Source organism: Hippopotamus amphibius, chromosome 17 (assembly GCF_030028045.1).
Source record: "Hippopotamus amphibius kiboko isolate mHipAmp2 chromosome 17, mHipAmp2.hap2, whole genome shotgun sequence".
Classification (NCBI taxonomy): Eukaryota; Metazoa; Chordata; class Mammalia; order Artiodactyla; family Hippopotamidae; genus Hippopotamus; species Hippopotamus amphibius.
This window is the reverse complement of record NC_080202.1, coordinates 11,210,544-11,227,385: the sequence shown is the minus strand read 5'-3', so window position 1 is coordinate 11,227,385 and position 16,842 is coordinate 11,210,544. Positions and strand designations below refer to the sequence as shown.

General features: G+C 37.0%; 1 protein-coding gene across 1 annotated transcript in view; it reads right to left on the bottom strand.

Moving 5' to 3' along the window:
• The window catches only part of UBE2G1 (ubiquitin conjugating enzyme E2 G1), a 105,719-nt gene that overhangs the window by 24,674 nt on the left and 64,203 nt on the right, over positions 1-16,842 (bottom strand). Inside the window, exons 2-3 of the mRNA XM_057715155.1 lie at positions 10,765-10,867; positions 3,060-3,157 (exon numbers count right to left, since the gene is read on the bottom strand). Of these exons, the coding sequence (XP_057571138.1) occupies positions 3,060-3,157; positions 10,765-10,867 (201 nt within the window). The remainder of the gene's footprint in view (positions 1-3,059; positions 3,158-10,764; positions 10,868-16,842) is intronic.

Below are 16,842 nucleotides of genomic sequence, written 5' to 3'. Positions count from 1 at the left end.
TGAAGTAAGCCAGAAAGAGAAAAACAAATACCGCATGCTAACACATATATGGAATCTGAAGAAATGGTACTGATAAACCCAGTGACAGGGCAAGAGTGGAGATACAGAAGTAGAGAATGGATTTGAGGACACGGGGCTGGGGTGGGGGGCAAATGGGAAGCTGGAACAAAGTAAGAGAGTAGCATAGACATATTTACACTACCAACTGTAAAATAGATAGCTAGTGGGAAGTTGCTGTATAACAAAAGGAAATCAACTTGATGATGGGTGATGCCTTAGAGGGCCAGGACAGGGAAGGGGGGAGGGAGTTGCGGGAGGGAGAGGATATGGGGATATATGTATAAATACAGCTGATTCACTTTGGTGTACCTCAAAAACAGGTACAAGAGTGTAAAGCAAATATATTCCAATAAAGAGCTTAAAAAAAAAATTCATCACCAAGGAAAGAAACACCGTACCCATGAGCAATTGATAAATTCCTCTATCTTCTGGCTATTGAGTTTGAGTTCCAAACCTTCCCCCATGGGTATAAACTTCCTAGACATAAATATAGTCATGATGAACCTACTATACAGCTTTAAAACTAATGAGTCCCCATGACTAAAGGTACATATTCAAAATTCTATTCAAGAATCACATCCTCCACCATTCCCTGACTCCCTCTTCTATGCTACCAAACACCTTTTTTTTTTTTTAAAGAACTTTTATTAAGATACAGTTAACAGACAATAAACTGCATATATTTAGAGTGTACAATTTGGTATCCCAATCTCCCAATTCATTCCCCCACAACACTTTCCACTTTCCCCACTTGGTGTCCATGTGTTTGTTCTCTACATTTGTGTCTCTATTTCTGCCTTGCAAACCAGTTGATTTGTACCATTTTTCTATAGTCCGCATATATATGTTAATATACGATATTTCCCAATACCTTTATAACATCACTGTTGTCTCTGTTTCACCATTAAATTTATGTCCGTCTCTCCCCTACCGTAATATGCTTACAGAAAGAGACCATAACTCACTGATCATCTTTATACCTCCAGCACCAGCACCTCGCAGAAACTCAAACACTGATTTTTCCTCTCATCCCCATTGCAGATGACTCTCACTCCCCTTCTTAAGCCTAGTTCTTTCTGAACCTGCCATCCCTGCTCCATTGCCTCCTCAGGTTTCCTTTCTTCACAAAGGATCCCTTCTCTCAAATCAAGTCTTAATTACTTCACTCTCTAATGCCTTCTCCCTTACGGCCTGCAAACCAACAATCTCTTCAACCTTAAAAAACAGGACTTCCTAGGTGGCGCAATGGTTAAGAATCTGCCTGCCAATGCAGGGGACATTGGTTCAATCCCCACCCCAGGAAGATACCACATGCCATGCCACAACTATTGAGCCTGAGCCCTAGAACCTGTGAGCCATGACTATTGAGCCCATGTGCCACAACTACTGAAGCCCATGCGCCTAGAGCCTGTGCTCCACAACAAGACAGGCCACCACAATGAGGAACCTGAGCACCACAACGAAGAGTAACTCCCGCCTACCGCAACTAGAGAAAGCCTGTGTGCAGCATCGAAGACCCAACATAGCCAATAAAATAAATAAATAAATAAATAACAACAACAAACAAAATAAACACTCATCTCAGTTGTCTTCTTAAACCAGCGAGGCCATTGCTATAGTTCCTCCTAAAAGAGGTCCGATGTATCACTTACATACATGCTCTCATATAACCCTCACAGATAGAGAAACTAAGGCTCAAGAGGCTTTACCTACAGTAACATAGCTAATTCGCAGTAGAGACAGCATTCAGAAACTTTGTTACATTTCCTTTGAAATAGGTGCAAAAAGATTGACTATTACACATCAAATAATTCAAGAGAAGGCATGAGAAACTGCCAGAAGCGTAGGAAGAAATGAAAGGAATGTCAAAGCAACATGTGGCCGATTCATGCATCCATACACCATGTAGGACTACTGTTATTGTATTCTACCAGAAAGAAATTATTTTTCTCCCTTCTTACTTGTGCAAAAAATAATTGTCTTTTGTGATCACTGCTATCTTAGATGTGATGAAATATGGAGGCTTCTTTGTTTCCCAATAGTTTTCCATTTGCCAGTTCTAGTCTCTCCTAAGACTCATTTGTTTTTCAAGTCACTGGGTTCTATTACACTTCCTTGAAACAAAGCCTTGGTTTATTAATGCATCCATTACTCTCACTGATTTTTGCTTAAAGTAATACATAAGAGTTTCTCTTCCTTGCAACTTAAAGTCTGGACTATGAGAAGCAGAATGCAAATTAGTGTAATAGTCTAAAAAGACACCTCTGATCACAAAATAGTGATAGCCAAAATACTTAGGAAAGAAATTCTTGCAAGCTCTATCATACAAAAGAAGGCCCAAAGTTCAGGGAGACTATGTATAAACATAGTTTATCTAGCCTAACCTTTGGCTCAAAAGTGAATTTTAAACGGTAGTACATCTTTGGGTAAAAAAGTCAATGTCACCATTTTATGCACAGCAGTACTGGATACTTTCCAAAAGTTTAAACACACAGTATTTAATCTCATTTGACCCCCATCAATTGTATTAGGAAGTAGGTAAGACATTCCTTCTTTACAGCTAAGAATACATAAAAGTTAAGAGCTGTCCATAGTAAAGGAGCTAATATGAGAAAAGAGAAATTAAAAATCCAAGTTTAATTACTTCTATGCTCTTCATAATAGCCAATGAGTCACCTAAAGCCTTGGACATTATCTCCTCAGTTATAAGCGTTCTATTAATGCTAAATATCACCCACCAACCCTGCCTCTAGTTTGGAACATCACGAGTCTCAAAACGAGCTGAAAACTAAGTAAGTAAAAAATAAATAATTTTTTTCCCATGTGATCTGTTACTCCTTCTCTGCTAAGGAATCTAATCCAAGCCCATGGGCATAACGAATGCAACAAACGTAGAAAAACTCCAACGCAATTTCATTGAGAACTACAACATGACCTTGAGAACTTCAGTGACAGGCCATCACACTTGCAAATGTAAAAGTAAAACTAGAGAAACTTACCATTTGGATGCCAGATTTCTGTAATGAATTTCATTTTAGGAGGCCGAAGGGGATAATCTTTTGGGAAAGTGAGATGAGCCTTAAAAACACCACCTTCACTGGAAAAACAAAAACAAAAACAAGTTCTTGCCTATAAGTTCCTGCTTATAAAACAATTATTAAAACAAACATAAAACAAGGATGCTAGTGCTTACTCAAATACCCAGTCATACATACCACGTTATTAAACTCAAAAAACCAGTAAAATGAAAGAAACAGCTTTAAAAAAAAAAAAAAAAAAGGCATCCAGATCAGATCACACTACTGCTATGCTACAAACCTTTTTATCACCTCCCACTGCACTTAAAACAAAATTCAAAAGTTAAGTTTAACACTGCCTGTCCAGGCCAAGTTGCCAATTTCTCTACATTGATCTCAATCTATACTCTTTTCTATCATTCCAGCCAGTCTTCCCTCTGTTCTTCAAATACAACAAGCTTTTTCTCATCTGAGAGCTTATGCATTTTCTTATTCCCTCTCTGGGAACAGCTGTACTGACCTTCAATCCATCCATCCATTTATTCATCTTATCATTTAACAAATATTTATTCAGTCTGTATGTGTCAGACACTGGGAGTACAGCAGTAAACAAAGTATAAAGTCTCTCAAAGGAGTTTATATTCTGGTGACTTTCCAAAGCAGTGCTGTGCAACAGAACTTTCTGCACACTGGAGATGGTCTACAGTTATGCTGTCCAATATGGTAGCCACCAACCACTTGTATCAATAATATGGCTAGTACAACTGAGGAACTAAACTTTTAATATTGTTTAATTCTAACAGCCACATGTGGCTAGTGACTGACTGCTGTGTTAGTGCAGAACACTGTCATTTACTTAGGAATCGTTCCTGAACAACTGTCAAAACAACGTAAGTCAACGTTACAGAAAACCAATGAAAAAAATTCAGCTTTATGGGGCAAAAATGACAAAGTTCCTGACTTGTGTCCTTGGTTACTAGCTGCTTCCTCTGTTTGACACCCTTCTCCCTTTGCCATAGTCAGAACTCAGCTTAATCATTACCTCTTGAGAAAGATTCTACTTGATTACTCAATCTTAACTAGCCATTGTGTCCCTTCATCACATGAACCTCTTTTCACGTCTTTACTGCAAAAGCAATTCACACTTACGATTCTTTTATTGTAACACGTACACTCCATCAGAGCAGCGTTATCTGTTTGTTTCAGATCAGTGAGAAATGGAATTCTCAGCTCATTAAATGGTTTTCATTCATTAAACAAAAAGATAATGATTATTTACTTATGGGGGGCACTGTTGTATGTAAAAGGAGACAACAGAGAACAAGACATTAGAGATCACTGATTTATGGCACTTACTGTTCTAGAGTCAGAGGAAAATATCAAGAAAAATATCAGTAATAAATAGTGACATGATATGAACAATCTATTGTTAAATTAAATATATATATTTATAGAGTAAGCCTATTCATCTTTAAGAAGAAAAAGTGAGGGTATGTTTGTATACATACAGAAAAATGTCTGGAAACATGACACCAATACATAATAATGGTTAACTCTGAAGCACAGGATAATGAGATTTTTTACTTTCTGCTTTGTACATTTTTATGTAATAGCTTGAATTTTTAACCAAAGCAAGTATTAATTCTTATTGCCTTTTTCTTCTGATCATAAAAGCAAGATGGGGGGAAGGGGGGGCGCACCGCAGAGTGAGTTAAACAAATAAAGGTAGATCATTAACACCAAATACTTCTGAATGCTTAGGAAAGGCCACAGGATCCTGCGTATAAAAAGGAACCCCGATTTTTAAAAACCTCAGGACTTCCCTGGTGGCACAGTGGTTAAGAATCCGCCTGCCAATGCAGAGCACACAGGTTCAATCACTGGTCCAGGAAGATCCACATGCCACAGAGCAACAAAGAGTAGCCCCCATACATCACAACTAGAAAAAGCCCATGGCCAGCAACAAAGACCCAACGCAGTCAAAAATAAGTTAAAAAATAAAATTAAAAAAAAAAAATGTAAAAAAAAAAAACACCCCATCAAAAATAAAAATAAAAAACCTCAAAAAAGAGTAACTGAGAAATCAGAAGAAAGAAAATAAGGGTAGTATAGGGCTTACCAAGAAAAGGAAAGAATATCCTTTATTTCTGCACAGGAAGAAAACAGACTGAATGCAATACAGATATCCAGGGGTAAAAAGGAAGAAAACTGTCGACTTTTATGCCTGCCTATGGTCTTAACTTTCATAATTTATGAAAATAAATTTCATAATTTATCTACTGAAGGGGAAAAACATAAGACTTGATGGAAATGGAGACTAGAATAGCAGCTGTGAGGAGTGCATTTCACGTTTACAGCCTACCTTCTCAGACTATGTTACCCCAACTGGATAAATTAGTGCCAAAACTGGCCTTAGGATATATTAATTCTATGAACTAGTTTTTCAAACTGGGGCTGCAAAACTAATTAAGTGAGTCACGAACCAGTTTTCCTTTTAAACAAATAAAAGTAGAACTAAAGAACGTGGGCGCTTATTGCAAGTAGTTTGTTTCAGTTATATAACCTATGTGCATGTTTCTTTCTATCCACTAAAGTTTATTAAGTACACACTGGGTCATGATGTAAAATATTTCTTATTATGGGTTGTGGTTTAAAAATAAACACTTTGAAAGTCACACATACAAAAAATAGCCAAGAATCTATGTAAAAGAACATCGAAACAGCTACCACAAAGCCCATGTACCTTATCCCACGGGGTAAGGCTATTCCCTGTACACAATTTTACCTGTCTGCCATGTCCTCACCCATTCTGAACTAACCATGCAGTTCCTTACTGTTTTTCTCCTACAGATGGAATCCTTAACTTTCCTAATCCCTATGAAAATCCTACCTGTTTTTTTTTAAAAGCTTAGTTCAGTAGTCCCAACTTGTGGGCACAAACTTCTAGTGAACAGTGAACAGCCAAGTTAACAAAAAACTTGAAACACAGAGTATAAAACATTGTAAACTGAATGTTAAAATGTCACTATTTTTCAAATATATAAAGATGCAACTAGGATGAGGAAAATGAAAGTTTCTGAAAAGTATCAATGAATTAAAAACACCTCCCCTCCCATTATACATTTTCTTCACGGATATTAATAGTATAATTACTAGCATGATGTTAAAAAAAGAGGTATGCAACCACTAGTTTCATATTTGAAAAGGTTGAGAATTCTAGGCCTAGCTCAAGTTTTTTCTATTAGACTTCCCTTTCTGTTTTTGTAGTAAAATTATAAAAATCTTGTAAGGACCAGATCTTATCCTTCTACTTTGTCAGATGCTAACATTCTGCCATATTTACTTACTTAAATGATATACCATATGCTGCCATCTGAAATTTTGCTCAACATTGTTCTTTTATACATTCCTGTTAATATCTGTCTCCTGTCTATTCTACCTGCCACAATGTATCTATTACATTCAAAATATCTGACTGAGTCCAAGTTTTTTGCTATTACAAACAATAGACCATTGAACAGTCCGAACACTTTCTAGGCACTGGGTTTTACCCTAGAAATGAAACAAGACAGAGTTTACATAATTGTTTAAAGTCACACAGATAATAATAGCGGTAGACTCAAGGAGCTAAACAAAGATAGTCTCCAAAATTCACGTTCTTAAGCACTAAATGATAAACGGCATGCACTGCCACTGATCAATTTCTAAGCCATGCAGGCACTAGGTTCATTCCCTCCAAAATTTCATTACAGAATATATGCTTGTGCCTCTAGTTTTAAACAGAACTGTGGAAGCATTTTGTTACTATAAAAGAACAAAAATCAGAGTTTGGTTAGCCACCTCTTCATTTTCTATATCCACTCAAGGTAAGGCAATACTACAAAATACATATACTCTTAAGATTCTCCAAATTTTTCACACCATTGCCAGAGGCAGGAAACAAAGCATATTTCTTCAGTACACTAGCCATTAGTGATGAAAAAGTGTAAGAGATAACAGGAAAGGTACACATTTACCATTCACTAATACAAATTTATAAAACTGATAATTACACGGTGATACCCATGTCTCCTAAGGTTTCTTTAAAAACCTACTGCCATCCTACCTGACATTTTTCTTTCTGTTTTGATATGGGTGGCTAGCCACGCTTCTTGATAATTGTTAGTTTGAAAATAGCAGGTATGTCACACCAGTTTCAGAGTGTTTTTCATTGAAAGAAAGCCTCAAGAATCTATTCTTAACATCACCAGAAAGATTAATTAACAGCAAGAGCAGTAATAAAAACTTAATACTGTATGAAGATAAATGTAACAGCTAAATTAATACTCACAGTAACTATCAATAAAGTGATGCCTGAATATACCAGCTATTGATACATGGATTGTAAAGAGTGTGGAGTGCCCTCTAGTGACTAAATGGAGGCTAATAATACCGCCACAAATATCACATCAGCTTTTTAAGAATTTTAGTATTCATTCTTTCTATTATTACATAAATTACCTAATTAATTACTAAGTGATGAATTAATCATTTAGGTTTGGGTGCAATCTAAGCCCACATTAACTACTTTCAATACTACAACCCCTCCCCCCATTACCAGCCTGTTTCTCTTCACAGGCAGTTATTTACACTTAAGGTCTATGTACTCACTCCCAATAACACTCCTCCAACAACTGCAAGGCTGCCTCTATCCTCTTCACTCCATTGAACACTAGTAATCTCCTCACTGTTAAATCAACAAACACCATTAAATACTTGATTCTTGGTAGCATTTTAGAAAGCTTCCTTCTTTAAAACCTTGCCATAGACCTTTCTGGCTAATTTCCTCTGCTTTTTTCCGGGTCCTGCCCTAGGTACACGTGTGCTCCAACCCCCTGAGCAAAGCCTGTTGATCTCCCTCCTTCAGTCCATTTTTTACACCACAGACAAAAATAATAATGATAGTTAAAACATATTTTATTGCAGAAATAAAACACAAGTAAGTTAAAGGAAAATAAAACCCATTATTCCAAAGTTATGATACTTAAGTAATTTGATGCACATTCTAAAATATAAACTTAACTGGTAACTCCTGATGTAAAATTCCTCAATGGTATGCTCTGTCTTCAGAACAAAAGATAAATCCAATTTCCTAAGAGTGTTTACAAACATCCTCTAGCCCTCAACTCTCTAGCCAACCTCATTTCTTGAAAATTCTTACACTCACACTTTGCTCAGTTGCCATTCCCTTGTTCCTTTCCTTATTTTCCAGGCCTGTGGACACACACAGTTCTCCCTACGAAATGTTTAACCCCCAGCTTCCCTGCCACTTACCCTCACCTCTCACTGCTACTGCCAGAATATCTGTCTAGTTAATCCTTACCCTAGGTATTGACAATCCAAAATCTCTTCAACCCCAGAAGAATTAATTTAAATCAACTGTGGCAACCTCAGTTACTGAGTAAGGAATTATCAAGCAGTTTGATTCTAACAAATGAGACAAGAGCAGGGTCTGATGGAGAGCTTCCGGAAAACAAGGATCTCTACATTGCATAAGAAATACATAAAATACAAAAAGAAACTACCTTCACTTCTTCCTTTGGGTAATATTCTGAAATGCTCAAAAATGCTGTAACCATTTTACTACCTGTGTCAAGAAAATACATTTCCTTATTTTATAAGACAACTAAATCCAATTTCTGTTGCTTGTAGCCAAAAGTCTACTAACTAATACAGTTACTAACTCTTCAGTTCCCACTTTAGACATCTCTTCCTCTGGGAAACATTCCCTCACATATTGAAAACCTGAATATTCCCAGTGAGCTGTCACAGTACCCCAATGCCTCCCTCTAACATGGCTGTCCTCAAAGTGTATTAAATAATTATGCAACAAACTGTTTTTGCCAACTAAACTGTAACCTCTTTGGGAGCAGCGACTATTAGCTAATTCAAGGTCATATGCCTAGCATCTAGCATAAGAATGCTCAAAAAACATTTGGAAACTAAATGAATGAGTAGTGTAAGTGCCAGTATAATGCTTTATTTTCACAACCATTTCTAAGTAGGAAGTTGCTAAAACAGATGGCCTAGACTCAATAAATCTTAAACCTCTTTTTTGAGGGCTTGAAAACCAATTTTATAACTCCCAGCACATGAATTTTAGAAAAGGTTATTAATAAAAAGAAATCATACCCAAGTAATCTTGGATGATTATTATAAGGTCTGTCAACTTCATTAAGGCTTCATTACTCGCAGGATGTTCAAAGTATGTGTGGCATTGAGGTTAAACTGCAGCCCAGGTGCAGTCAGTGTTCTCATCAGGAAGGGACAGGGCGGAAGTGGCAGCCAGTTGTCTCCCCAGCAACTCCAGAGGAGCTGCCACGAATGCTTCTGCTATCCACACCTCTTATCAATAGCCAGCACTTTTTAAATGTATATGAAAGGCCAGAAATAGGTTTTTACTGGTGGGAAGAATGGCCTGTTAATTCGTACAAGTTTTAAAGTGTCTCTCTTTGGTGAAGCTGAAGGGACAACTTACATATGGACCAGCTGATAATATTTAGAGATGCTTGCCGCCATCACACGAAAAACGTTTAAGAATTCTGCAAGGTCCTTAGAGATGGAGGCCCAGCTGGATGCCTCACTAATCTTCTATGCAGACATTAGAAGAATTTCTCTTGTTATCACATATCACCTTTAAGATGAACAAGATTCCGTCACTGGAATGTTGCTGTGTCTCCCTTGAGTAAACCTTCATGCAGTATGTTTTGGTTTAAAAACCTAGACAAACAGAACTGCCTGAGGCTCATAAGCCACGTATATGTATGTATGATTTTGTGTGCAAAATTTGCTAAGAAATTTGCTTTCAAATAATATTAAGGTTGTGAGGGAATACCTCTAGGATGGCTTTCATTGACTACTGTTATCTACCCAAGTAACACTGCAGAACAACTAAACTGAGTTGTTTTAGTTTGCAACAATGCCCAATGCAAACATAGCACTGGGAAATAAACGAGCAAAAATTCTGATTGGCCATAGTTGTGACAAAACAAATCAGTTTTTTCAGACCTTAGAAAACCCAAAAATCATTACTACAGCTCAACTCTGTCAGTCATATACCAGTTTACTCTGGCACAGAACTAGCTCTGAATTTTCTCTTCCATCAGATGTTGGGGGGGAGGAGACAAAGGATTTACCATCTCAAAATATCTAAAATAACTATTTCACTGTCAAAAAAATGTCTGATGTATCCAAATCCTTGCTGCTTAGTACCATCAAGGACCATGGCTGAGTGACCAAGTGTACTCCTCAAAAAAGTCCCTGCTGTCCCTCAATCGTATGGCTTTGAGAAGGCTGCTGCGTTTTATCTCAATGCCCCAACTTGTATAAAAAGTATGAGACCTGTGCTAGTCACTAACATCAGAGCATGAGTAAGTTTAAGTGGGTCTGCAAACACACGGAACAGAAAATCAGACTGTGCTCTTTGAATCCAAAACTGTATTCCATAACATATTTAAGAAATTCCATCTTTTTCTATTGCTCTTTGATTACACCACATTCTGTTGTGCATCTTTATATCAGTTAATAGTGATTAAATAAAAGTAATTAACAATCACTTTTATAAACTGGGAAACTTCAGTTTGTCAAAATAGTTTATATTTCAATTACTAAAAGAGCTCCACTTGGATGTCAGTTCCTTTATACTTACTAAAGTGTATCTGGAGGACCAATAATAAGGACTTCCCATCGGTAGAGATCATTGTCATCTATTAAACCTGCTGAAAAGCCTTCCACTGGATTTTTGTTGAGTTCTGTGGAAAAAGAAAATTTTTATCAAAAATTTTAAGCACATAATCTTCACCCAACATTCATTACAGAACTTGAATATACATGTTATAAATTCTAACCTGTTTTGTGAATACACCTGGATCTATTAGCAAAATACTACCTGATGTCCAAAACATTTCCATTCATATAACACAAGGAAGCAATGGGTAAAGCAAACTATCCAGGAGATCAACTTCTGCTGCACCCTTTTGCTTCCATCCTGGTTTCCAGCTGGGTTCTTACCATTCTCGCAGCCCTCTGGTGGTACAGAGGTATAGTGGTATTGTCAGGCCCATCCCCCAGAGATTCGGGTTCAGAGGGAAAGCAGATCAGTACTTCTGGTAATTTTTATGCTGTGGTCTTTAGGGTACACTTTCAGAAACATCAATAGAGTGCCTGATACCTTTTCACTGGAATTTGCTGTTTATCCAACCTTCATTTATACTAATAACTATATATCTACATGAGTAAGTCCTCTGTATTCTTGGAGATATACATCTACAGTTGGTGTTCATGTGTGGCCCATCAGACTCTGAGCGCAGAGGCTGCATCTATCCTGCCTATGTGTTGACCCCTTTGCCAACCACAGTTTCCAGCACCCAAGAGTGACTTAAAAATAATAGCTGGAGCCTACAGGAACAGCATTAGCAACATGAGATTTTCCTCTCCCACAGAGAGTGCTCTGGCATGGATGGAGAATGATGGGGGCTGGAGACAAGAACAGAGGCAAAGAACTAGTGAGGCAGCGGATACACAGGCCATGAGGGCACCTTAGAGGAGCAGGTGAGAAAGAGTGAAAAGGCTCAACAGTTCCTGGAGACAAAGGGCTTAATAAAGTAATGACCCATCGATGGTGAGCATCATGTCAGGATTTTTTAAACAGCTTTAATGAGATATAACTGACATTCAGTAAATTGCACATATTTAAATTACATGATTTTTTACATACTGCTATATGCATACACCTGTGAAGCCATCATCACAATCATGACTGTGTATGTGCATAAATAATATGAATCACCAACAACGTGCCCTGGTTGGCTCACATTGAGAAGTGGAGACAAAGCACACAGGAGAGCAATTGAGAGCAGACTTGCGGGGAGACTGAACAGGTTTGTAATTCTCATATAATTCCTGCCATCTTCCTCAAGGAGCTCAGTCTCATGATAACTAAGTGTAATACAACTCAGAGTGGTATAAAAGACTGAACAAAGTGTGTTAGTAACTGAGAAGAAAAATACTAATTTTTTGAGGAATCAGAGGTGGTTATTTCTACAACTAAGATTTAATACCCCAACATGCCAGTGAAACAGAGAGAGAGCCAAAAGTGAAAGTTTATTTATATTTAAACATGAATGGCTTCTTTTCTCAAAATTTGAGGGGAGGTTTTTTTTAATAAGTCTAATATTTTTGCCTAACTGGCAAAGCAGACTTTCATAAATAGTTTTAAATCAGTACTGTGTTTCAAAACACAAGAAATGCATTTTTACTATTAAGCAACTATTCTATTTTTTAAATACTGAAAACGCAAAGAAATTGTACTTCAATCTTGTTATTTTGTTTATGAGTGCAAACATTAACTGAGTGCCAATATGCTGCAGACATACAGGAAAAGATCTGAAAGTCCTACTTTTACTGTCAACTGAGGGACAGAGTAGAGCATAGAAAATCACAAACTGGGCAGGTAATTTCTACACTAAATTTTCTCATTTCTAACCTTTCTCTAGACAAACACTAGTATATTACTTAGACCATTTTCTCTAACACTATATACAAGAGTCTTGTGGAAGATTCTATAATTTAACCAGAAATCACCTCATTGTTGCATTTTGCATCAGAAGTTCAGTGGAATTTTATAAACGTAGGGGGGTAAATTCTGAAATTAGCATATATGGTCAAAATTACCCTTGAAAACTTCTTTATTGCCATAAAGTATATTACTGCTTCTCACTTTTGTCAATAAATTGTAAGTTCTTCAAAAATCTTTTGCACATTCTTTCCATGCTTTTCTTCTACAGGAGTGATTGTGTCCACTGCTTGTTTCGTTAAGTAATGCAAAAGTAATGCTGAAAGAGGTCCATCTATCTCAGTTTTGTCATGGCTTTTGTCCCTAGCATGGATCCTCATAACCTAGATCCATGGGTATTTAACAGGCTTAACGTACCTATAGTGCCAGATTGTTACCGTACCTTCATGAACACTTCAAGGTCCAATTCAAGTACCATATTCCTCCATGGGGACTTCCCTAAGTAATTTATCAAATACTCTCCTTTGGACTTCTGCTAAATTCCTATTAATCATACTTTTATTCTGTACTGCATCACCTGGCACTTGACTATCAGCTCCTGATTCCCAATTCCCACAGAAGCAAACAGGCAATTACAAAGTGTACTAAATGCTCCAACATAGTACAAGAATTTGGACGGACACAAAGAAGGGCACATTATAATCATGAAAAGACAGAAAGACTTCTAAAAAGAGAAGAGACATCTGAAATAAGACAAAGGATTTGGGTGGGGAAGGTGCAAGGCTTAGATAGAGCAACATATAAAAAATCTGAAATATGGAGATTAGCATATGGGGGATGGGGGGTGGGGAAGAGACGACACACCACGTAGCTGAAGCTAGATAGAATGTCAGAAGGAGGACAACAAAGACCCTTTACAAGCCATGTTAGTTTAGACTTTACCACAGAGAAATGATAAGCCTTTGAAGGGTTTCTGGTTTAGCTTTGTTTTGTTTTTAAAACAAAAATGTAAATGAGATTTACATTTTCAAAAACCAATCTCTCAGTACGTGAAAGATGTGGAAAAGGTATATGAAAGAGTAATCCTATGTGATGACAAAGAAACTGAAAAGGAAGCTATTCAAGTAATCCTGGAAAGTGTGCCTTTAGTATATGGTAGTGGGAATAATGATGGAAAACAGGGATACACAGGAGATAGAATCAATCAGCCAAGCTTGGTGATGTGGGGAGTTCTAAATAATAAATTAAAAATGACACACATTTCCTCAAAAGTTTATAACCATAGAGTTACCATGTAACCCAGTAATTACATTCCTAGGTATATACCCAAGAGAAATGAAAACATCTATCCACATAGGAATCTGTACCCAAATGTTTATACTGCAGCATTATCCATAATAGTCAAAAAGTGGAAACAACAAAATGCCCATCAATGAATGAATAAACAAATTATGACACATACATACAATGGAATATTATTCAGCCATAAAAAAGGCATTAAGTGCTGACACACACTACAACTCACATGAACCCCAAAAACATCAGGCTAAGTAAAAGAAACTAGACACCTGAGGTCACTGTATGACTCCCTTTTACATCCACAAATCCACAGAGACAGAAAGCAAAACGGGGGGAGGGAAGATGGAGAGTGAGTGTGATTACTTAATAAGTATAGGGTTTTTTTCTGGAGTGATGAAAATGTTTTGAAACTGAAGAGAGATGGTGGTTGTACAACACTGTGAATACACGAAATACCACTGAACTGTACACTTTAAAATGGCTAGTTTTATGTTATCTGAATTTCAACTCAACTTTTAAAAATGACAAATAGATTTCTGTGCAGAGCTACCAGGTAGGAGTCTGTTCTTTCTCTGAAATGAGAATTATAATAAAGATGTGCTGATTTTAGGAGTGAGGAAAAGAAACAATGATAGGGTTGGTTTTAAGTACCTATGGGATAAATACATTGTTTTAAAAATAAATTCGAGCTAAAGATAGAGACATGGGGGTTATCAGAATATTGCTGATAATTGAAGCCATACGATTGATGGCACCACCCAAGGATGAGTCTAAGTGTGAACTGCAGAGAATATAACCCCTAAAGGAATTCTAGAGAATACCAATATTGGAGGGATTAAAAAAGAAATGGCTACAATAGTGACAGAAGTAGGAAGAAAATCAGGACAAAGCTAGATCAAAGAAGCCAAAAGGAGATGCATTCCAAGGACAAAGTTGCCAACAACAATAATTACACACTGCTCAGGAAAGAGGGGGTCTAAATTCAGTCCACTGCGTTCAGTTAAAAGAAGGGCAAGGCTATATGCAGTTTATTGTATGTTAACTGTATCTCAATAAAAGTTCAAAAAAAAAAAGAAGAAAAAAAAAGAAGCGCAAGGCTGCCTTAGGCATAAGTAGTTTCAGTGTAATAAGGCAGAGACAGGACATGCAGGCAACACGGAACTGACAAAAAAGAAGGTGACGCAGAAAAATACAGGTGGAAACTTTTTCTAGAAGTGTGCGATGGAAAAGTGTAGTAGCCATAGGTAGATGAAATTCAAGCAATTTTTTTTTATGGGAAAGGCCAACGAAAGATGTTTAAACATCCTATCACATTTAAATATTAAGAGAGTTATTGGGAGGCTGCTGCATAACACAGGGAGATCAACTCGATGACTGGCGATGACTTAGAGGGGTAGGATAGGGAGGGTGGGAAGGAGTCGCAGGAGGGAGGGGATAAGGGGATATATGTACAAATACAGATGATTCACTTTGTTGTACAGCAAAAACTGGCACAACAGTGTAAAGCAATTATACTCCAATAAAGAGCTAAAAAAAATGTTAATAGAGACACCTCATACTATACTCAAATCCAAATATAAACAAACAATAAAATTTAGCTGAAAAAAAATGCAGATTTATTTTTTAACATACTCGTGGGTGGAGTGGCCTCCCTAAGCAGAACACAAAACTCAACAGTCAGATTATACTGCACACCATATTCTAAATTCCCTACAGCAATAAAGTTTAAATACAAATGAGAGACCGGGAGAGAATATTTGCAGCACAACAGGTAAAAGTCTAATATTCCCTAATACAAATAGAGTTCCCATAAATCAAAAGAAAGGGGAAACATGCAAAGCATACAAATACAATGGGGGGAAATGGAAACTGCTAACAAACACAAAAATCTAGCCTGCTTAAGATAAATATTTAAACCAAGAAGTGCCTATGCTTGCGTTTCTACTTAGATTCCTAAGGTATTACAGAGAAGTTCTAAATGTGACAAAGAAAAGATACATTTTTTTCTGAATGCTACCTGGACACAAGTAGAGCTGGAAAGAGCTGGAAACAGCTCTCTTTTCCTCATATCACGAATGCTAAAACAAAATTTTAAAGTTCTAAAGCAGGCAAGACTCATCAATAATATCAGAAATCAGAATAGTCATCTTTTTTTCTTTTTCTTTCAGAGTGGGAAATGAGAGTGATATATGGGAGGAAGAATGAAAGACTTCTGGGGGCTAGTAATGGCATGCTGTACATAATATTTATGCATTTTTCTTTGTGTATATCACACTTCAAGTTTTAAAACTCAGTAAATTCCAAAGAGTCAGTGATTGTTAAATCACAGTTATGTATGCATGCTGTGAATCTGGAAATCACTGCAGGCCACAATGGCCTACAAACGATGAATTAAAAAAGAAATCAAGGACAAGGTAATATCCTTGAGAATAATGATGTAGATAGGTATAAGTAATGGAAAATAATGCATGAGGAAGGCTTGCTATGATAGAGTTCTTATTCAAGAATAAGACTTTAAAAGAGAATGGATAGCACATATGAGAAGTAAAAACTCTACAGTCCTGAATTTGAATCAGAAGTATCGGAATTCACCACATAGCTTTAAAAATGCTGAGCTCTGGCCACTAAAAAGGTCAAGAAAAATGACCAACTCTGTAGTAATGAGCATCCCTAGTGCTCAGAATATGGTCTCCAAATATGAGTTATACTTAAAGGGAGCAGGGCTCTTCAGAAAAATGGCTGATTCCAGGTCTGGGTTAGGAAATGTTCTAGGCTCATCTCATACCAGACAAAAAGGAAGCTATCAAATACTATGGTCTTGTTAAAAGGCCAACTTGAAGAGACTCCCACTGGCCCAATATGGGACAATTTGGGTATCAACAGTTAATAACCACAAAGGATTGAAACATATGT